The sequence below is a fragment of the Anser brachyrhynchus genome (genome assembly GCF_964034855.1).
Source record: "Anser brachyrhynchus genome assembly, chromosome: 1".
In the NCBI taxonomy this organism is placed as follows: Eukaryota; Metazoa; Chordata; class Aves; order Anseriformes; family Anatidae; genus Anser; species Anser brachyrhynchus.
The window spans coordinates 57,179,835-57,204,080 of NC_137694.1; the positions used below are offsets into that span (position 1 = coordinate 57,179,835).

Below are 24,246 nucleotides of genomic sequence, written 5' to 3' on the forward strand. Positions count from 1 at the left end.
GGTCTCTCCCCATCTGTCTCACTAAATGCCACTTGGAACAAGCGCCTTTTCATTTGACAATAAAATCAATGAATGAAATATTAGAGGCTTGAACGATATGATGTGCAGAATACATTATGGGAGTTGTTGTGTTTCAGTGGACAGCAAGTCTTGCCCTTTCTTCCCGTTATCATCAACATATCTACTTAATGATACTGGCACCTCGTGCTAATCTCTCACCTCTTTGCTTTTAGGCTTTAACTCTTTTGTACCACTTTCAAGTCTCTCTGGCTCAGAGCTGTGGAATAAAATTCTGCACTTTCTGTGAACTATTGAGCTCACGTTTGTTACCTGTCTCAATTAAAAACAGACCTGCGCTTACTAAATAATTAAACAACTGAGAGAAAAGAGCTTAAGCTGATTTTCAGAACACTTACTTTTACCCCTTTACTCAGTTGACACAGCTTTCTTCCTCTTTGCTGTAAGGTTCTTCAGAATAACAGGAATCAGTGCTACACCAATAAACAGGACAAAAAGGGAAATGTCAGCGCCGAGGTTGACTTTAGTAAAACACCCTAAAGACTGGAACTGACCACAATGATTAATTTGCAAAACACTGAAGAATGTCATATTTTTCTTATTGTTTCTTCCAGGCCTTACTGGATTTTCCATCATATCAGGAATATTAACCACTTCATTGTCACTCTAGCACAATGTGTCATAGATGTAAGTAAACAGCTGAAAGCTGAGAGTAAGTAATTGTTACTAGCAATCCATAAGACATATGGTAGTTGAGCCCTTGGAGCTCAAGGTATTGTGTAAGCGGCAGTTTTGTAGTTTTATTTTTGTATCAGTCTTGACTCTGTAGTATTGGACAGGGTTACATACTAGCAAAACCGAGCCAATGCTATATATGATTTCAAGTTCAGTTTACAAGTGGACACAATTTCAGCAAGAGAAAATCTCAACCACTTTGCCCTGTAAATCCCTCTGTCTCCAGGGTACAAGTTAAAAGACAGAGAAGGGCATAGAGAAGGAATGGCTGTGTTCAAATTTAAGTGCAATTCTCTGCACATTTATTGGGTATTTGTAGTGCTCCATCTCTTGCTGCAAAAATAACTTGCAACACTGGTAGGATAAAGCTTTCCATTCTGTTCTCCAAGTTGTTCTTTTCTTCTTGCACACACATCTGCTGCTTAGCCTGACTGCAGAATCGTGCCTACCTAGAGAATCTGAAGCTGGGCAAACTGCTGGTGACCCAGCAGTGATTGCACAGCCAGTCAATGTTAGAATGAGGAAGAAATCCCAAGTCTCTCAAGGTCATCACTAAACCATGAGGCTTCTTGTACAGCCACTGTTTTTTGTTGTATCAGGCAGAAGCAGCTCATGTTCTGTGGGCTCAGGATGCGGAACAGGAGGCTGTTTGATGTCAGAGCTCTCCATCAGCACTTCCCTGATACAAGACTAATTGTGCAGAGTCATTAGATATGAACAAACGTGTCATATTACCGTCCGATACCCTGATGCATAAATCATTTTTAGCTGTAGCGATTGCGAGCACTCACCTGTCTTGAAGTCTGTCATTAACAGTATAAGGTGAGCTCTTTACATAAAAAACAAAAACAAACAAACAATTGTCAGTGTAGTGAGTGCCATTAATAGCAGTGGCAAGAAATGCTAGGCAGGTAGTAGCACCTTACTGCAGGCGGTGTCTACGGAAGAGAAGACTTGAATCTTGATCTTGAAAAATTTGCATAGGCTGGTAAAGCCACATAGCCAAAGGGAAAATGCAGAGCTTGTTTATTTTTTGACAGAACTGAATCCAACAAAGGGGAAAAATAATGTCAACATAGTTGGATTTCAACACCACTTACGCTAACTTGGCAAGCTTTTTTACATTATGTGTGACTACAGCCCTTTTCTATGAAGTATGTCCCTATTTTCTGTGTGTGTTGTTTTCTTTTTCAACTTGTCACCAGAAAAACAATCCTTTTTATTCTGCTCATCTTGAATTTTTTTCTGCCTCTGCTTCTAAATCCAGGGACTTCTCTGGTGCTCAGAGAAAGTCCTTATGATATATACCTACATGTTTCTTGCTTGCAAACATTCCTGGTATGCCCATTGATTTAGAAGATTTGTTTCTTTTAAATAAAAATAAGAGGGGTGGGGTTCATATCTTGCTATTTATATACAATAACTGCCAAAGAGAATATGAAGTTGGAATAACAGTCTCTGGAATATAAGAAAGCTCTTACCTTCTGTCTCTAATTCATTGCTAATAAACAACAATTGAGTATTCCAACGACAACCTCAAGCACCGATTACTGAAACCCAGTAAGTGTAGTGAAGCAGTGATGTCATTCCCATTTTACAGAAAGAAAGAGAGGTCAGTGGCTAACCTCTGTTACTCTCATGTGGATCTGAGTTAAGTTTGTTCAGTTAACAGAAGCAACTTAAGATTTACATTGGTACAGCTGAAATCAGCAACTGCCTGAACATCACAAGGAATGTGAAGAGACATGCACAGAATCCCAAGGGATGTACCCAAAGTAAACTTGTGGCAGAACAGAGCATGGCATTCAGGATTTGGCAAGAAAAACCTCAGCCACTAGTGAACACGGTAAGCCAACAGCTGCTCAGAAGGCTAGGGAAGTGGAAATTTCTGAATCATTAGTGAGTGGCAATGGCAGTTTAGACACTAGGCTACTAAAAATGATGGTGCCTCAGTATCAACGGGCAGTGCTCAGGGTCTCAGAAGTCCTGGTGCCTGTTCATACATCACCATTCGTCTCCTCAGTGATCTTAGAAATATCACTCCATCACCAGGTGCCTCAGTTTCTCCCACTGTAAGGACTTTTCTCCTTTCCTTCACTAAGGGTTACTAATGAAAGGCACTGCGCAAGAGTTATATTATTGATTACATGTTGCAGCCTGCTGCTCAGCTCCCTGTTGCTGAGATGCATTTCACAGACGGGGTTTGTGCCAACCGATATGTGCATCTCAGGACCTTACCCCTTTATAAAATTGGTAACAGTTATAACAGACAGAGTCATGGTGTATGGACCGTTTGTTACTTTCATGTTCTTCACACTCTCATCTAAGGCAGTTTTATTACATTATCTTTAGCAGGGAAAATAAAAAAAAAAAAGGCATCTTTTATTCAGTGATCACATATTCCTGCATAGCACAAATTCATGCCAGGGTTTTAATAGCTTGTATGCTCCTGAAACACCGGGCACAGTAATTTTAAAATGTCTTTTCTCTCAGCCCCCTGCCTGAATATTAGAGCTAGTGGATTGGAATTGACTTTGTTCATAAGGACATTTTGCTGCTTTCAGAGGAAGAAGTTTTCAATTTTATAAAAATGTAGGGTTTTATATTGAATGAATTAAAAATTTAAAGGGAGACCATGACAGGGGAAAAGCAGTACAGGGGCACACAATCTTCAAGCTGCCATTGTTTGAATAAAAAGTGAGGTGTGTAGTCAAAGCAGTGAGTCCATCTCACTGAGCACCTGCAACCTGGTTAGGAGAGAATACCCATCATCTGAGAAAGGGTTCATGCCAAGTCTTCTATTGCTGTTAATTAGATGGCATTGCTGCTGCTGGGACATTTTGTGCCATAAACAGTGGCATAAAAGCTGAGGTGAGGAAGGATAAGCTCAGCAGCACGTGAAGCTGGTATGAGCATCCCTTATGCTCTGGCATACCATTTCACTGCTGCTTCTCTTGTCAGGTGCATTCTTCCACAAACACCATGCTAGTGCACTTTCCCTGGCAATGTTTTGGGCATATCCTTTCCTGTCAGGTAGAAAACAAACAAAAATTTCTGTGTGTGTCCAAATCATAACATCTTTGAACTATTTTTAAGTTGCTGGCATAGGAGCCCGTTTGTCACATGTGCACAACGCCTTGCAATTGCCACAGAAAACCTCAAAAAGTTTTGTTCCACAGTGAAAGGCTTTTTTTCTGCACTTAGTCTCTTGTACACAGCTGCTGAGAATCTGTTTCTCTGAAATTCTGCAGATGAAAGTGTTGCAAATATTAATGATAGATTTTCTGGCTTTGCTTTAGTTTGCTGGACTCTTCACTGGACTCTTCGTTTTCTAATAAGCTCCTTGGAGTAGAGGAGATGATAAGCGGAAACCTAATTTATTTTCATCTTTTGATTGATTTCAGTCTTTCATCTTTCCTTCTGAAGAATCACAGACTTAGCTCTTTACCCCAAACTTTCTCAATCCAATTCTCTATACTTCATCCTCTTGATCACCATTTGTGTAAGATTTTGCCTCCTGAATCTTCCCCTCTACCACCTACAAAACTCTTGCTATGTTTCTATCTATCTGAACAGACTCTTGCTGAATTATTATTCTTCTCTGGCCCAAGTTGCTGTAACTTCTTTAGCTCTGGCCACATCACCACCTCTGAGTACATCCAGAAGTCAGCTGATATATTGCTTTAGATCCTTGTTCCAGCACTGGCAGCATCATTATTCCTTTCACTAATTCCTTTCTCCTTCACTGACTCAACCTTGCCTATCCTGTATTTCCCAGCCATCTATGTGCTCTGTCTACCTGTGCCTCACCTACCTACCTTCTTTTCTTACTGTGTAGTCAATGCCTGTCTCCTCTCTCCCTCTACTGGCACCAATGTGCTATCCAACGTGAAGCTGCCATGAAGCCGTATTCTCTCATGAGCCAGTCCTGCAGTACCTTCCCATGAGCTACTCATTGGTCTCCTTCTCATCCAAAATGTTCCTTAATAACTGCCTGTGCAGATTCTCTCTACGAGAAATCAGTCCACTAAGAAGGGCTAATGGCCATTGGGAAACAGCAGCATACTTAATCTAAGTGAGATGGCAAATAAAAAACGTAGGCTTGTGTGGGAGGTGTACTTCCCTGAGTATATATAGATATGCACATATATATGTGTGAATGCACATACAATACGTTTATATGTTGCATGTATTGCACCCATGTGAAATAAACTCACAGTAGAGGTAAAAGTATTCAGTTCTGTGAAACGTAGTGAACACTGTACAGTCATATGAGGAAATGTGAACCTGTATTTCTGGGGGCAGACAGGCTTGGGTACAGAGCACACACAAGATTTCATGTACATATTTTACTCTGTATCTGTGATAAACTATCTAAAAACTGTCTAGAGGTGCTAAGAGTTACCATGCTAGAAATAAATTTCCAGAGGTAACTCAGGGAGTTTGTTGTAAAAGAAGAGAGAGTCTTTTTTAGGGATGAAAGAGGGCATGCAAGTAGAAGAAGAGGAGCGAGTGTGGGAGCAGGGAGAAGCATGAATTGATATTGACAGAGCAAGAATTGCACAGGGCATCAATAGTGAGGATGAAAAGCTTGAACTTGACAGTGATCTGAAGAGGTAGATGAGATATGTGTCAGGAGAAGTGAAAGATTTTAGAAGCCACATGCTTTGTATGAACTGGTGCAAGCTCAGGGACTAGAAGGCTGTAGAGAAAGGGTCAGTGACTCAGGCAAGACTAACTTGAAGTGCAACTCATTCAGCTGGTATAAATCAGCATAAGTACACTGATTTCATTGAAGTCATGCCGATTTATGCCAGCTAAGGATGTGTGCTTACAGATTCAATGCTCATTTCCAAATGGAAAGGTGTCTTATGCAGATGTTTAAGGGATAAAGCAAAACAGGAGAAGGATGAAGAAGGTGAGAAGAGGGAAGAGACATTTAACAAAAGATTTTAACTCTGTTTCATTCAGAAAATAACCCAGCTTCATTGTACCTTTATAGATTCTGCTAGTCACAGACAATGGTCATCAGTCTTGGTTCTGGGCAATTTAGAAATGTTCCAGCATTTGGAATATATACCTTTTCCCCTCTTCCCTACTTTTACCTTTTTATTCTCTATGTCTGTGTCCTGTTTTGGGAGCACTAACTCTGCAGTTCTCCAGATTCCTGCCAGGTTTGAATCTTAAAGACTTGCTGAATCCTTCTCCTGTTTTTGTCAGCTTACGCTGAAGGCATGCATTGCTCCAGCAGTACTTGGCCGTGGCTCCAGCATTCATGTCTGTATTAAATTTCTAACAACTTAAACCACAACTGTTGAAACAGTTAGAAGTGGCAAGACAGAGTTCTGTTCTGTTCTGCATTAAAAACCTCCACAGTATAGAATTTGCTTACTCTATGTTTTTGAAGACTGAAAATACATTGTGCTTCTTTTTCACTTCGGAGGCCTCTACCAAATACAACTAACCCTTGATAATATAGCAACTAGCAGTACTGGAACAAACCTCTCCTGTGGTGTCAGCTCACCGTAATGGCCATAGACGATTAGAAGGTGGACCCATTGCTCTTACTGTGATTGCAGTGGAGCCACATGAAAGCCATGCAGTTTCCTAAGACAAGAAAAAAAAAAAAAAGTTTTCCACTAAAGAAGTTGTGGAAACGAGTTGTAATAGTTGTTATAATTTTTAGTGTTATTATTATTGTTTGTAATAGGAAAATACCTGAAGGCCAAAAGAGCACTATTAAGCAGTACCACCATGTAGCTGTCCTGCTGTTGCTCTCCGTACCACATGGTTTCTGCGCCCTGCAGCTGGAGACACAGTACTGTGCTACATGGAGCTTCAGCCCGGCTACATGCAGCTGTTGTTATGCTTTCGGTAAAAAATAACACAAAGTTATTACCTCAGAGCACTTATAGTTGCAATATGTGAGACAGGCAAAATGGGAGAGGGATTGGCTATCACCATTATTATTTGTGGAGAATCAAGCAAGAGGCTGTTACATGACTCGTCCAGTGTCACCCAAGAAATCAGCATCAGAATTGGGGACTGAAATGAGATCTTGAGTCCCCTTGAATGCCTGAATTACAGGAACATGCCTTCCTCTCCGTTAGCCACCAAAATCCATGATGTATAAACAGAGTCAAAGGCATTGAGTTGTCAGGCTTAGAAGTATCTGGTTTTCCATGGAAACCTCTTTTCAGCAACAGCAAAGCTTTTGCACTCCCCATCATGTGAGCTGTCAGGGAGCTGTACTGTGCAAAACACCATAGCAAAGCAGCTGCCTTCTGGAGAAGACTGGTCCCACAGCCAGGCAGCACAGCCTGGTACAGGACAGTCCGGATGTAATTCTGCCTGCTCCATAATTTTTCACCGTGGCCATGCCAGAATCATAGCCTTGTTTTCTGTTGTCTGGCTGATAGTGGTTATGTATGAATAAGTAAGAAAGACAGCTTCGTTTTCATAAGCTAACTTGTGCCTTGAGTAACAGACAGGGAGAGGAGTGCACTTAATCATAACTGCAGGGCCAGAGCAAAAAATAATGACAGAGCTTTTGCTGTTAGTCATGGTATTTTATTATAATAACTCTTAGGAAGAAGAAACAGGCAGCTCAGACTGCTGAACAATTCATATTTATTACAGTAGCCACCATATTCTCATTTGCTGAAAGAATAACTCAAATAACTCTGTTATGCTTGCCTTTTACAAAAGGCCATGGTGGCAAGGAGCTCTAGTCTTTCTCCCCAGAAAATCTGAATTCAGGATCCGATATGATCAGAGGGGAGATGAGACTGGTGAAAGTTTCTGCAGAGATGCATGTGCCTCATCAGGGAGGCACGAAGAGTGACAGAGGGGCAGATCAGGGCGGAGGGGTGGTCAGAGAACTGTGGACAAGGAGAGTGTTCGTTGTGCCTGTTCAACACCACTTTGGCCTGGGCTGCATTTCAATAACAGATCCTCCTGGAAGAAGTGTCAAGGCACATGCAAGACAAGTAGGTTATCCATGACAGCCAGCATGGATTCACCAAGGACAAATCGTGCCTGAACAAACTGGTGGCCTTCTACGATGGAGTGCCTGCATCAGTTGACGAGGGAAGACCAACCAGTGTCATCTACTTGGACTTCTGCAAGGCCTTTGACATGGTCCTGCATGATATTCTGACATCCAAATTGGAGAGAGATGGATTTGAATGGTGGATCATTAAGAAATTGGCTTGAAGGCTGCACCCAGAGGGTGGTGGTCAATGATTCTAAGTCCAAGTGGAGGCTGGTAACGAGTGGTGTCTCTTAGGGGCCCATCTTGGGGCTGGTACTGTTTAATATCTTTATCAACAACATAGACAATGGGATCGAGTGCACCCTCAGCAAGTTTGCAGATGACACCAAGCTGAGTGGTGCAGTTGATACAGCAGAAGGAAGGGATGCCATCCAGAGGGACCTGGACAAGCTTGAGATTTGGGCCCACATGAACATAATAAGGTTCAACAAGTCTAAGCACAAGGTGCTGCACCTCGGCTGGGACAATCCCAGACGTGAGTACAGACTGGGAGAACTCACTAAGAGCACCTCTGCAGAGAAGGCCTTGGGGGTTCTGGTGGATAAAAAGCTCGACATGAACCAGCAGTGCATGCTTGCAGCCCAGAAGGCCACCTGCATCCTGGACTGCATTGAAAAGGAGTAGCCGCCAGCAGGTCGAGGGAGGTGTAACCCCATTGCAACTTTTCAATACCTAAAGGGGGCTTATAAAAAAGATGGAAAACAACTTTTTGCTTGGGCAGATGATGATAGGACAAGAGGAATGGTTTTAAAATGAAAGAGGGGAGATTTAGATTAGATGTTAGAGGAAATTCTTCACTCATGGGGTGGTGAGGCACTGGAACAGGTTGCCCAGAGAGGTTTTGGATGCTCCATCCCTGGAGGTGTTCAAGGTCAGGTTCAGTGAGGCCCTGGGCAACGTGATCTAGTGGGTGGCAGGGGGGTTGGAACTGGATGATCTTGAAGGCCCCTTCCAACCCAAGCCGTTCTATGATATGATTCTATGAACTTCACAAGGCATTTGAAAAAATAACCAAATTAAAGTTAATGAATTAACTGATAATACTCCAATACACTAGGCAGATTGATTTTAAAAAACTGATGTTAAAAAAATGGATGAGAATTTTGAATGGAATCTTTTTAGTTGTTCAAAATTGGAAGGGCAAAACTTTATGATGTGAGTTTTTTTAATTTTTAAATATATAAAATAATGATATATGTTATACATCTGTATTGTGTGTCATATTGATCTTACTGAAATGAGTGGGGTTCTACATTTAGATGTGGTTATTTTGATATCTTTGAATCAAAATATTTTGGGATCTCTTTTTCCAGGGAATTTTTCTGAATTTCATTTTTTTATACTGAATCAGAATGAAAAAAATAAATAAAATAAAATTCGGAACCATCACAATTTGCCATGCAGCTGCAGTTCTGTTTTTCTGATCACTTCTGCCCTAAGTCGAGGTCATAGAGACAATGTAAAGGGAAAAAATATATTATTCTTTGGCAGAGAGAGGAACACTATTCCAGGCTAGGAAAAAGAAAAGAAAAATATATGTATATATAACTAGAGAAAATACTAAATGTATCTTTATAACTTCTTCCAAGATGGCTTGGGAGACAAGCCATCTCTTCTGCCTAGTAGATTTTTAGACACCAGCGGGAGTTACAGGAGCCTGACAAGCTGTGAACTACACTGCCCTAGGACAGTACCTGAACATGTATGGATTCCCAGGCCATTGCAAAATCAAATTAAAAAGTGTTAGCTAACACATCTAATTTTGTATTTGTGGCAAGCTAAAAGGGCATGTACAGACAGTTATTCCAGCTCAGTTGATGCAGAGTAAGTTACATTATCTGATCCATATATCTAAGCCCTGAAGCTTACACGATGTTAATTGCTGCCTTCATCTGTGTCCCATATCAAACCTCCAGGAATACTGGTGAGAGCAGGATTTGTTCTGGTGTCTTCAAAAATAAATGGAAAAGGGTAAGGAAACAATAAAACTACAATAAATGCATGCAAACATAATTTCCTAAGCCTTTTCAGTTTATCTTAGCCTGAAAAATAATAACTGAAAAGTAAGTCAGGGGCACATTGTCAGAACTGAGATTCTTGACTGGTAGGTGGGAAAGCAAAACCATTAACAAACAGCAAGGTTTGTTCATTTCTTATTATTCATCAGTTTGAAGGCTGAACTGTGTGACTTGTTGGGAAATGCATGGGGCTAAAATAATGAAAGCAGATTGATGTTCCCTGGTAAGGAAGTTTAGTATCTGCTTCTTGCAAATAGAATTCTAACGTTTCTTTTGATGTTAGTGGTACTATCCTCATAAGGATCTGCAGACTGCTGAGTTGTGAAATGTACTGTTAGAGTATGTGCAGGGTCACTCTCTTCCTACCAGCTGTGCCAATCCATTCCAGCCCAGATGCACCTGTATTTTTTATTGTTTTTCTCATCCTTTACTAGCCATGGTAGCTCCTTATTTTGATTTATTCTACCTCATCTGTAAGGGAGTGGTTATAAAGAGCACACAGCCTTCGAGCACAGAATCAACAAGTGTTAGTTTAAATTGTGCCCTTCGGCCTTTTTTAGCTAAGGCTTGTATCAATCAGTTGAGACTCTTTTCCTATTTCCTTGCAATATATGGCTCATGGGGCCTCATTTGCTGTCCAGTGTGTTCTATGAGTCCCATAGGTTGAGAGATGTTTATTTGAGAGGTTTATTTGTATGGAGAAAGAACACATCCACTTTTCAACATTTGCTTAGGATATATCTGCTTCTAACTTGTAATTCACCTCATTCTCTTACGCACCACACTCTCTTAATATTACCAGTTTTCAGTAGCACCAGCGGGGTGATAATGTATGGTAGTCTCTTTTATGATCCTTTCCCCCTCCCCCAGATTTTCCACCTTCTTAAAAAACTGTTCATGGAGTTTAATGTGGAAAAGGAAATGTAAAATATTGAATGAAAAAGGAGGGACATCATTGGAAAATGAGGGCTGGTGAGGACTGGCATGTTATGATTAGGATGGAGTAGGCTGAACCTGAGCAGTGGTGTAGAGTGGACTCTGTAATCCCTCAAGGTTATTTCTAGATTGATTTCCGTTCACTCATTAAATGCTGTTGTAACGCGCAGTTCTGATTTATTTGTTACATGCATTGGCCGCTCACTGCTGCTCACATTCTTTGAAATAGAATTCGAGATGCACGAGGCTTACTGACATCCCACTGAGTTGGGTACCACAGGGGACTAACACAGTCACCTGGCCTACGCTCATGCCATCATAGCTGATCATGAATGAGTAACTTCCGTCTTCGTGTCTTGCTTCTCAGACCAGTCTTGTCTTGGGCCATAATGATTTTTATTTTTTTTTTTGTAGTGCATCTGTGGTCCTGTATAGCCAACACAGGATGATAATTTAATGCTTTCAGTGCACTGCTGTGGCCATACATGCAGTTTTATGAGCATAGCTGGGATTTGAAAATGTACTTTGAGAGCATGATATTTAATTGCTTTCCAAAAAGGTTGAAAAAACATTTCCTGTCTTAGTCATAGTGCCCACACTGAGTGGGTCCCTTGGTCAAAACACTAGTCCCTTTCCTTTCTTTGACTAGATCCAAATGCAGTTTTCCCCTTCCGTCCGTCCTCCGTCACCAGAGCATCATTTCAATCACTAGTCTTATTTACATTTCATACAGCACATTTCAGGATAGATAATTAAGTCCTTATCTATACAAACATTCACTTTTCAGTTGATTTTTAAGCAGTACAAACCTCCTAGACACATTTGATTTAAAGCACGTTTTACTCTAGCTGAAACCAGCTGCTAATCAATGTAAGCTAAACCAAAATAAGCCCATTTAAAACTGAAATCATAATTCCTGTGCAGCATTCCACATAGGCTTACCTAAATGACTTTTAAATTAATCTCTTAAATTAAAACAGTGCAACTTATGTAGGTAAACCCTTAGAATCCATTTGTTTCCTGAGCCAAAAGGATGTCTTTTGTGACTGAGAAAAAAAACTGGAACTAGTTGGGGGGCGAGAGGGGAGAGCATGGGAAGAGAATAATTTGTTATACTGAACCTTGCTCTTCTATTATATTATCTCCATCAGAGTTTAAACAGATCTTCATATTAGATGATCATTTTACCAACACTTACTTCTCACTAGGAGGATTCTCTATCATTGTATTCCAAAATCAAGCAGCATTCATATTTGTCTGGGTGATATATTTTTGTCAGCATGACAAAGGTTCCCACAGTGTTTAATTACTCAGACTAGCCAGGGGAAAAGGAAAGAAATGAGCCGTGCTGAGTTTGCTGTGCCAGGATTGCTTTCTGTTACATAAGCAGGCATCTTCCTAATGCATGAAAGGAAGGCAGCTTCAGAACTGCTGTCTTCTGTTTCCACTGCCTGTCCCTCTCCAGATTTTGTGTGTGTTTTCCATGGACTGACTATCTTTTGTCTAATGATCTGCTTGCAATTTGCTCATTTCCAGGGCAGCAGGTTCTTGGCTTGGTGGAGAACCAGAGTGACTGGTATTTGGGCAACCTCTGGAAGAATCATCGGCCCTGGCCAGCACTTGGGAGGGGCTACAACACAGGTACGCCCTGAGGGTTTTATTTGAATTAACATTTGCATCAAGCGTGGAATCAATCCCCTGGTACAGAGAGAGTAAGATGTGGTAACTCACACCTCCCTTCCTAACCTACTGCAAAATTTGCCATTTAAAGCTGTAAAAATGATGCAGTATGATGCATTTTGGAGTTTCTGCTCCAGTGCTACTCTGATGGGAATGTGTTCCCTCTCTAAATGGTCTTAAGGGAGATTGTATGGCATCCTTTGAGGAAAGACAGCTTTTCAGCAGTCTGGCACATCCTCAGCACATCTACAGCATTTCTGTCCATGATGAACCGTACATAGACCCAGCAAGAGGGAAAGAATCAAGGCTCATTTTCTGTAGAGAGGTAATGGTATCACAAAATGTCAGCCCAATAAAGATATATCTCCTGCAGGATGGCAACAGGGTCATAATTGTCCTAATAAAATGCAAACTACTGGCCATCAATTTCTGCTGCCATGAGAAAGGAATAAAGGCACTAGATCAGAAAATGTATTAGATTACAAGAGACAGGCCTTCCCACTGATTTGTGTTTGGTATGTGAGAAAACATACCAGGTGCATAAAGAACACACACATACATCTAAATCATTTTGATGCTAGGCTTTACATGCTGATGCAGTGAGTTAGGTTCCCTCTCTATTTGTAATAAGAGGGCAGAACAGATGGTGAAGCCTCCATTTAGAAAAGATGAGTCCATTTAAATATCCCTGCACTATCAGAAAATGATTCACCATAGTAGTGGTTTTGCTTTGCAGAAATATATTGGATTGAATTAAACAGACTTACTAGGAAATGGATTGCAAATAGTTGTAGTTGGGTCACTTTTATTTCTGTATTCATTTATATATTTGGGGGAATCATGCCAGTTTTTGTGATTTTTTTATTTCAGCTCCTGCAAAGCATTTCTGTTCTATGAAAATGTTCAAAAGAGTAGCTTAACTGAACACAGACAGATAGGGATATAAGATTTTGGCAAAAGAGGTTTGTTTCCTGGTTCTCTACTTGCCAGAGCAGAACTGCATATATAAAGTCTTGGTCTGCCCCCACTCTCCAAAAACAATAGACAGAGCTAAGTTTCATGGATTTGTCCTGGAACCTGAGAGGGTATATTACACGTACCCAACCTTGGCAATGTCAATTCTATTCAGTGTTACACCACAAAGCAGTATCTTTTGTTCTACCGAGAGATTACCAACTCTTACAGTTACTTTCTGCTTCATTTTTCCTTTTTCCTTTCTGCCATTTTAATGCTGGCAGAGAGAAATGTGGCACACCCACATAACATTAGGCTGACCCAGAAGTGTATGGCATGTAGTATCTAAAATGCAACTATTTAAGTAAAAATGCTGTAAAGGATTAGTTTACATTAATTTACTGATCCAAATGCTTTATAGGGTTCCCAAATGTCATTGCATCAAAAAAGTCTTCCTCTCGAAGCAAAAGTAATTGAATGTCTGTAGTCTTTCACATATATTGCATGTGTTAATTCTCAGCATATGTAAATACAAAGCTACCAGGCCATGCATAATCCTGACCATGATTTTAGTCTGCTCACAGTTTCTTTCTTCAGACAATTCAGAAGTAGTTATAATAACTTCCTTTCTTTCCGGAAAGAAAAACATAAGGTAGATAATGAATGGGAAATTGACAGGTGGTTATAGTAAGTGGAATGACATTTTTTCAAGTACATGGAACAAGAGGTCAGTGAGGGAAGCAGTGCAATTTCTGAGAGGTAGCAAACGATGTTACTAACAGAAGGAGCATCATTTACTATAATTTTTTTTAATTGAATTCATTTTTTGCCTCAGTAATCTAGCAGGGATTGGAGGTATAAATCTCTCAAGAAAGAAGAAATACCAAAAGAAACTGTAGCTTGTTTGATGTGTTCAGCAAGTTAAAATAATTGACACTGAAGACAACACTGTGGCCAAGGAGGATTCAGAAAACTAAAAGGGGGGGAGCAGAGAGACAATAACTGTAAGCAAAACACTCAAGAAAGACAGTAGGCCAGGAAGAGAATGGCTTAGAGATTCAGGTGCTTAGAGTCGTACTTGGGAACAGTAAAAGGGTCCCCAAAACCTTGAAACTCTAATGGGCTAAACAAATTCAGATGAGAGGGAAGTTATCAGACAGATGTTGCTCTTACTTTTTGGTAGTGTTTTTATTACAGTCCTAGCATACAATTGTAAGAAAAGAAATTTTTACATGAGCCCTCTCAACCAGACTCAATCTTGGCACATTTGATGCAGGAGAACCCCTCAGAGTCAATTTTTTTTCCACTTCTTCCTCCCTGTTTCTAAAGCAAATAATTTATCATTCACTTCCACTTTGCTGTGCTTGAAGCCACTCTGGACAGCATACAGGCTGGGGAGTCCCAGAAGGCAGGTGCATTAATGCTAAAGGTGTGTTTGTTCCTTCTCCACTAGCTCTTTAAACCCAGCAAGCTTATGCATTCTTCTGTTCCTGTGTGCCCAGGCCAGACCTCCAGCCAATACAGATTTTCAAGGAAAGGTTTGGGTTTTTTTCAGCTGGTTTTAACCCTTCTTCTTCATTTACACAAGTCATACTTTAGTCTGTGACAATACAATCTTAGGAAAACCAGACCAAACTCAAAAGTCAGCTCAGTGACAATTTAATTTCTGTTTAAAATGTTCTTAGTTAGACCCATCCATTATCTGGACAGCATTAACTTCCTCAAGCTATTTTAAATACTGTTCCTTCTGTACCGCAAAGGTACACAGGTTTTTTTCTGTACTTCATTGGTCAAAGCTCAGTAAGCTACTTAATGAAATACTTCTTATATGACATCTGCTCTGTTTTCCTTGTCTACACTGAGATTAACTCTTACAGAATCCTCATGCATTAGTTAAAGCATGCTTTTCTCTCCATGAAATCTATATTGTCTTTCACTGACTATATACTCTGCTTTCAAAAGTATTGCCTGAGCTGCGGGAGGTTTTTTCTCTTTACAGATGTTAAACTGACAGCTCCAGAATTGCTCTGTATGGTTTGATGTTCATTTCTGGAGTAGCAGTCATTCTAGTCCTCACAAAAATATCTTGTCAAATAAATTCTTAACAACAAAAAAAAAAACTTTTAGTACTTTGTCTGCATTATACTTTCCGTCATGGTGGAGCATAGCTTTTAAGAGCAGTTTCTGGCAACTCTGTTGTCATGATTTCAGGCCACTTCCCAGCTGGTGTACATCACCCCTGGCTTTCCTGCCTTGGTGCATCGAGGCCAGCTTACAACAGCTGAGAATCCCACCCCGAGCCTCTCAGAGGAACTGCAGAGTGGATCAGACTAAATTGTATGAGGCAATGTATTCAGAGCAGTTTTCAAGACCTGGGAGAATTTAGTCTCCTGACAATAATGTCTGCTATTATTGAGATAGCTCAGAATTCATTGTCGGTCATACCGCAGCATGGGAACCATTTTTCAGAGTGACCCTTTCATCCGTGGGGTCTCTTAAGTTCTTACTGGAACAGGCAATATGAAAATTAATGCCAGAACAGGACAAGATGAACAATGGTAAACTGAGGAAAGGACAAGCACCTAAAAAGCTGTGGCAGTGCTGCCAGTGGGGTTGTCAGGAAAGCTAAAGAGCCTCAGGCTCAAACTGTTTTCTGTGTTAATGTTTCAGTTATCACTGGAAATGTAGCTCTGCTGCTTCCGCTGCTATTTTCTGATCCAAAGTTTTTTCTTGTTTTCTGTCTCAGAGAACAGACATCTTGCTCTGAACCAAGGAGTGATTAGGGACTTCCCTGTCCAGAAACATGAGCCTGTTTATCCTGGGACAACCCAATTCTGTGCTCTGAAATCGGAGTGCTAGAGAGTATTTGTAAAATCTTTGGCCCAGGGGATTTCGGACTTCTAGACCACAGAAGCCCATCCTGAGGATTTGAGGCTCATCTAAAATACACTGCCTTGGTGGAACTGCTAGGTACTGTAAGAAGGAGTCTCAACAGCTTGAGCTTAAGATTCGTGCTCCCACGCTGAGATGTCACATTACCAGATTTGTGGATTGAGAACAGAAGGGAATGGCTAGCACCTAACAACTTCCTGCCTACGTGTGCCTCGTGTATTATTACTTCCATGTTTCTAATGACGGGAAGGAAGCTAGAATGAACCTCTTTCCTTAATTATTTGCCTGAAAAAAAGGACCTGTGAAGAATGAATTGGGAGCAGGAAGTGTATGTTATGTCATTTTTGCAGAACGAAGAATAAAGGCAAGTGTAGGGCAGATTGTTTATATAAGATTGCACTGTTTCTCATCTTGTGCTTCTTGATGGTATTGTGCATCTTCAGTGCAGAAAGCAGATGACTAGTAAAGCAGTGCAAAGCTGGGGGGTGGTCATGGCACAGTCTGTGAACCTGGTCTGGAAACATGGTAACTGCTTTCATCTGAACTACGCACCCTTCTGCTCATGACAATATAATAATGGATCTGATGGTAGATAGTGCAGAGCACTTCTAATTTAACTAAACTCTTCTGCTTTTCAGAAACGCTCACAGTTAATGATTTAAATAGTAATTGTTGCCTAATTCTGTATAGATCTGTTACCAAATTGTTTTTTTTTTTTTTCTTGGGATGAGTCAGAATTCCATGAGAACCACCTGGATATAGCAGTAATTTGCAAATTATCTTAGATAGATTCTAACTCAAACTAATGCTTTTCTCCATGGGGTACAGACATGAATATAGTGGTTGTCTGAGAGATGTGATTTTTTAGAATTGTCTCAATGAGTAAGTTGGAGAACTCATGAGTTACAGAAATTTTAAGTACCTGCTATAGGGGCCAGACTTAGTTCAGCCATGCCCTCTCTAAAGACCATTGCCACACTTGGTGCCACACTTGGTACCCTTAGGTTTGGTTCTAAGTACAAGAGCCTTTGAAAATAGATGCAAAATACATTTTAATGAGGAAGAGGAAGGAAGGAAGGAAGAAAAGAAGGAAGACAAGGAAGGAAGGAAAGGAAGAAGGAAGGATACTTCCAACAGCAATGTCAAGGCAAAAAGTAACACTCTTCACCTACTCAGATTCACACTATACCAGGTTTTTGGATTAGATTATTTCTTCTTTAAGAAACTGTGAGCTCATTCAGCAAATATTGTTATCAGTGCAAAGCATACTTACAGACATGCTTTATAATGCACAAAAATATGTTTGGGGTACAGGTATCATACACATTATACAGATAGTAATTGAGGAGGTGACAACACACTGTTGATTTTAGGTGCACAGGAGAGCTCAGTCTGTTTTTGTCAATGTTGGGAAGCTAAAATGACAATTCTGCTTCTGAAGACCACATCCCTATATCACTGTTGGTTATAATCTGTAGCTTCCACTTAAAAATAAGCTATCTAAAAGCTGACTGCCCTCAAAGAATAGCTTCCTTTCCAGTCTTTCTAACACGGTTTCTAAAGCATGTGATGTTCTGAGAACTTGTTTACAGCACGCTTGACATTTCTGAAATGCGGGTCAATATGTATTTGATTTTGAAAAATGGTGCCTCTTGTTTGAGAGGCCTATCCACGTAATAATGGCATTGCTGTGACTGAATTAGTCTTCTCTTCATTGCATTCTCTGAGATACATGCCCTGCTCCTTGGCAATTGAATCTATCAGGCCATGCAGTAACTGCCTTTTTTTAAAACACCTTTGTTTGAAACAGTGACAACTTTCATCTCCTAAGAAACCTGTGTTAAAGAAATAACAGCATTCATACCATCTATACCACATTCCAGTTTCCATTGTGCTGAAATAAATAAAAAGTATATCCTTTTAGCTGATTAAATCATCCACTTTTGGGGATTTTTACTGGTCTAGCCTGAGTTCGTAATGTATATCTCCAGGTAATGTATGTAAATAGGACATATATGTGTACTATTGCAATCTAATGATTTAAAGAATCGTTTTGAAGTGTGATATTTTTAGTTTGATAGAGACAGTTCTTTATGTGGACATATGTAACTTGATGAGCAATTATGTTGTCCAGCACTCTGAAATGCCCTTTCTTTATTGTAGTTGGACCATCATTAGCAGGTTAAATTTAGATGAAAGATTTGCACATAAAAGCTTGGTAGAGGCATCCAGGTGCCTAAACTGAGAACAAAAACTTCTATTATATGTCAGCAGAACCCCAGACAAATGGACAGTAATAGTAAAACCAGTACTTTTTCTTCTGAAGTGCAAGTTCACTTTCCAGCTTCTCATTGTGCTCATAAAGGTGATTGTGTAAAGACATTTCTTTTTGTAGATGCAGAAACAGAGGTTTTAGCCAAAGTCTCAAAGCAAAGACAGAGGCGTTACTGTTGGTCTCTGTCTTCGGATTTTTAATGGGTAGTGTAGTGTCTGTCACAGATAGTCAGAGTGACTTAAGATGGCTTTCTACACAGATGTCTTTCTACACCCTTGTGTAGAGAGTGCCAACAAAAAATACTTGAATGTGGTCATAGTCAGATCGCTCTCTTAGCTGCTACAGGCTACAGAAATTACTATGCTTTAACCATTTTAATGGCTAAGCAAGCTAGGTTCAGGACAGATCCTTGCTTTTTAAAAACAGACTTCAGTATGTGAGGAAATCAAGAGACTTTATACTACTTGAGTTGGAGATGTTCTAAGAAAGAGGAGTCTGCAAAATTGAGTTGACACTAAGATCTCAAAAGCAGCAGCAGCTCACTTTTTTCTTTTCCTCATTCTCCTTCTTTGGTCAGCCACATTCAAGCTTTAATTGTTCTTGCTGTAGCTCCTCAACATATCCCTCTTCCCCTTGTCTGCATCAAGCTAGGCTGAGGGGAAGACAGAAACACTGAGATAGATAGTTTCTACACTGTTATTCTCAAGGCCTCAGCAGAGGAGGTGAAAAGAGAAGCTTTCCCAAATCGGATCCTAGAATCATAGGCAATTTAGGTCAGAAAGGATCTCCAGAGGTCTTTTTTCCCACCAAAAGCTAACTCAGGTTGCTCAGTACCTTTCCAGTTTGAGCTTTTAATATTGTTAAGGGTGGAAATTCCACAACCTCTCAAGAGAGCCTATTCATGTATTTGAGTACTGTCATAGTGTGAAAAGTCAAAAATCAACATTTTTTTTCCTAATAGATAGTTGGAATTTCCCTTGCTGCACTTTGTGTCAGTTGCCTCTCATTCTGTTTCAGTGCATCTTTTAGAAGAGTTTGGTTCCATTAAGAAGTTTGTAGACAGCAATAAAATCTCCCCTTAGCCTTCTCTTCTGCAGGCTGAACAAGCCCATTTCTCTCAGCCTCTCCTCATACATCACGTACTCCAGGCTCCTGGCCATTTCAGTTGTTCTCAGCTGGACTCGCTCCAACATGTCAGTATCTTTATTTGATTGCAGAATCCTAAAGAGTACTTCAGATGTGATGGTCTTACAAGTGCTGAATAAAGAGTGGTAATCACTTCCATTGACCTGCTCTCTACATTCTTGCTAAAATAGCTCAGGATGTGGTTGGTTGCCTTTGCCACAAGGTCACACTGCTGGCTTATGTTCAGCTTGGTGTCTACCAAGACCCCTAGGACTCCTGCAAAGCTTCTTTCTATCCAGTTGGCCCCCAGTCCATATTGTCCATTCAGAAATAGTCCCATACAGGACTTGCTGTTGAACTCTATGTAGCTTAGCCCACTTGTCCAGCCTCTCAAGGTCTCTCTGAATAGCAGCCCTGTCCCCAGTTGGTCTCAATGTGTGATGTTGCTGAGGTTGCATTCTAGCTCTTCTCTAGCTCATTAATCAAGAAGTTAAACAGTATCAGCCCCAGGATCAACTCTTGTGGAATGCTACTTTTAACTGGTGACCACCTGAATGTTTTATTGCTATATTTTTTATTATATTACACGACCCCTTGAAATTACCAGTCCAAATTGCTTTCTGCTCGCCTTATAGTCCACCTATGCAAGCTGTACTTCACAACTTCATCTGTGAGCATGGTAAAAAGCCCCACATACATTTTCGCCTTAAACAAATGCATTGCTATATCTCTGTCGTGAACCTAATCCCGTTGCTCTCCTATTAGAAGAGAAATGGTTGTGGAGGAAGGATTGACTAGCAGCTGACCTCTAGGTGAAACCATTGCGTAAAGTAAATTGTGTTTCCTTTTTTTTAAAAAAATGCTGTTTAATCTTAGCAGCATGTTCATTCTGTGCTGCTTTCCTTCCCCTAATCCACTTCTTAGGACATTTTATTCATCCTGAACCTAATCCAGTCAATGAACTGTCCATTAAGAGAAATAAAAAAAAAAAAAAGTCTGGTTGCTTCTGAATGCAAAGCCCCAAATTCTTTGTCATGTAACTACGAGGAAATACCTGAGAGGCTATTCAGTCCATGAGCCACGTTTCTTCCTCTGTTGCTCAGAGCACCTGACCAAGAAAATGTGGTTCTTAGTCATTGTGTCCATCCCTACAATTAGGCTTGTGTACTAGCATTAATATTAGAAGCCAGCCAAGACAATTATCACCTGTGCAGGGTGCATTTTTCCTCTTGTCATATCCAAAGTGGAAACTTGCTAAAATTTTTGACGCCTCAGCCCAGGTTAAATACGATGCTTTTGGGAAGATCAAAACAAACAAACAAAATTAAAGCAATGTTCCTTGTAAACTTTCACTTTTTGCTGCATACCGAGGAAGAAAAAAAAAAACATGGATAAGCATCATGGATAAGGTTTATATCTGATATAAATGCCTGACTCCTGAGTTAAGTAGACTTAAGCTGATTTACAGGAGTTAAGGATAAAGAAATAGATTATTTTTCTTTTAAAGGTGAATGATTCTGTGGTGCACAGTCCAAGATAGATTAGTTTTGGAAGATGTTCTTGCTTTCATCAGGCCAAATGCTCAGCAAATCCTAGCAAACTTCAGTTTTTATGCATGGAAATAAGCTTTCTGTGTGATCCCTTCCAAACGTGCATGCACGTGGGAGAACAAATGCAACAACCGGACCTCCTACGTAGTAACCCTGTGTGGTCTGTACTATCCTGTGATTCCTCTTCAGGACAGCTCACACAAAGTGTAGTTACTCATAAAAAACGGAGACATACAATGGAGAAATACACGAGAATCAGTCCAAGATGGGTAATCAGCTGAACATTAGTTCCAGGTTTAATACAGTTGTCTTTGTGTACAAAGTACTTTGTGGGATCATCAGAAGTATAAACAAGAACATTTGAAGTATGAGTACAGTTGATTTTTTTTGTTGTTGTTTTGGGCGTAGGCTTTTTGCTCCATTTTTGCACACTGGATGTCTGCACTGCCAGATAATTTAGCTCCCTAGTTCACTCTTAAATCTTGGCTCCCTGATCATCTACAGGGCACAGAAATTAGTTGGCATCCTGTCTCTCTTAGGCAGGAACCTGGCTTCCTTCAGGAAAAAAAAACTATTGAGTGTAATTTGGTGATAGTTCACTCCAGGGAATATTTTTGGAAGGTAGTATGGATGGGACTATACTGTGTTTGTCTCTTCCTTCCAGCCCTTCAACGCTGCTTCAGGAGACTTTGCGCTCTGATACTCCCACATGCCCTGATGACACTCTCCAATGCACACAACATAGACCCTCAGTTCAATGCTAAAAACTCTCCAATCTAGAGGACTGTAACGCAGTTCTCACGTTATGTGGGACACTGAGAAATGCAAACACAAAATAACTGTTATGTCTAAAAACTGAAGGAGTACTAGGTCCTCAAAGACAAGACTATGCAGGATGAATGTGGCCAGCCTGCTGAAGAAAGAGCAAGACCCTGAACAGGTGTTTGTTCAAACACTCCATAGTCTTTGACCTGGGAACTAGGGACCTCTTCTTGGAGTGAATGTATTTTAAAAGGTAGATTTAGCCACCTGTCCATGTCTGATCTCCACAGGTCAAAGACGGGTACTTGTAAACTAACAAACTTCAAAGAAAATACTGAAAAACTTTCTATAAAGTTGAGAAAAATCGTTCCAGGAGCTTTTCTCAGAGAGGGTCAAGGGATAGCTAGATCATAGCTTGTAAGTATCTGTAGGAGAAAGTGACGAGTTAATAGAGGGCTTGCCAATTTAGCAAAGGTTCAGCAAGATCAAATTGCTGCAAGTTTGAAGACCTGTACAAATCAGAAATCGGGGATATGTCTTTCATTAGGATAACTATGCATTGGAATAAGTTAGCAAAGTTTGTGATAGATTATCCATTGTTGGAAATTTTAAATCAAGACAGCGTTTTTCTAGAAGTTATGCTCTGGTTAAAGCACAAATTGATTTTGAAAAATCCTGTGGCCTCTATTTTGCAACAGCTAAGAATTATCCTTTCTGACTTTATCACTTAAATGCGTACTTAACCAGGACTTCTTTCCTCTTGATTAAAGTCACCTAAACACCCAGGTAAATGAAAGCATGGGTGGTTTGCAGTGTAAGAACTTACTGTATTTTTAGTATTGGAGAGAGAGAAGGTTCTTTAAAACTTGGTTTAAAAAATGTACATTTTCCCCATGTAATTTTTTTTTTTTTAAGTCTCACAATTCAAAGTGCTTTATCATTAGGTAGGTACCTGACCATCCTTCTCTTAGAGTCAACTTTTGTCACCTCCATTATGACCCCAGACAAGTACAGGGGTACACACCGAGTAGCTATTTGGTGCTTCTTCTGTGTGGCAATGACATGAGGTGCTTACATTCTTAAGACAGCTCTCCTCTGCTCCATTCAGATTGATCATTGCCCTTCTGCTACAGCATGGAGAAGCTGAAGCCTCCCTCTTTCCCTTTGCTCGTCTGAAGTTACAATGTGTTAATTGAGATTTACAGCTTATGGACTTTTTCTGAACAAAAACTTTCCCAATCATCTTTCAGATTTGAATTTAATGATTTTTGTTTTGTTTTTCTTTTTCTTTTCTCTTGGAAGCCATCTCTCTTGCTTACCAACTGAGAAGTCGCTGGCATTTTTGCTTTCCACTGCCTTTATAATGTAATCTCAGCACGCTCACAAGGGCTGTGGAGCGCAAAGGCTATAGGAAAACTGAGGAGCTTTTCCAAGACCATGTAAGGAGCTTCATCATAGATGGTTGTCATTTCCTACTACTCTTCACATGGGGTTCAGAAAACACAGGGAACCACGAAAGGTTACTGCTGTTACTGTCTTCTGTGAAGCCCAAATCAGGCAGAGCAGCTGGGAAGAACTCTTACTTCCCTTTTTGATTTTGCTAATATTTGTCCTTTTGACAGGCTTGTTGTTTTCCAGTATAGAATTTAGGACAAGATGATCAGCAATTTAGACATGGAAGTTTTATGACTTTGCACTACATTGGATTTATGCAAGAGAAGGCCAATTCCTCCAGGACTGGAGACAGTTTTTCATGACCTATGAGAGACCTGTAGCATCGTTACTTCTCTTCATAGGGCTCTAGAAGATAGGAAGGAAAGACATTTCCTGTCTTGTAGACATCTTAAAAGTCTTATGGCTCATGTCTCCTCTTGTATAGACCTTTTAGAATCCTGAGGGGTTTTTTTGGTTTTTTTTTTTGGTTTGTTTGTTTGTTTGTTTTTTTCCTGTAGAAGTCTTTGAAACTTTAAGAAAGTTGCAGAAATTCCCCCGGAAATAGAAGTCACTGAAGAGAAGATAAGTTTACAAAGCATGTGTATCTTTATCAAATTACTCAGTAAGAATGGCACCTCAACAATAGGAAAACATTTAGAGAACCAGGAAGTTCAGAGCTACAGTCAGTAGCTCTATATGAGGACAGAATCATGCTCCAGTATATCCCATATCTTCCCTCTGCCTAAGGAGAAGCAGCATACTTTGGAAGAAGAGAACAATGCAAAACAAACAAAAAAAGAGAGGTATTCCATT

At 40.2% G+C, this 24,246-nt stretch overlaps 1 protein-coding gene across 1 annotated transcript in view; it reads left to right on the forward strand.

Annotated features, from left to right (window-relative positions):
- Positions 1-24,246, forward strand: part of LARGE1 (LARGE xylosyl- and glucuronyltransferase 1) — a 283,588-nt gene that overhangs the window by 206,075 nt on the left and 53,267 nt on the right. Inside the window, exon 8 of the mRNA XM_080590550.1 lies at positions 12,298-12,402. Coding sequence (XP_080446676.1) covers positions 12,298-12,402 — 105 coding nt within the window. The remainder of the gene's footprint in view (positions 1-12,297; positions 12,403-24,246) is intronic.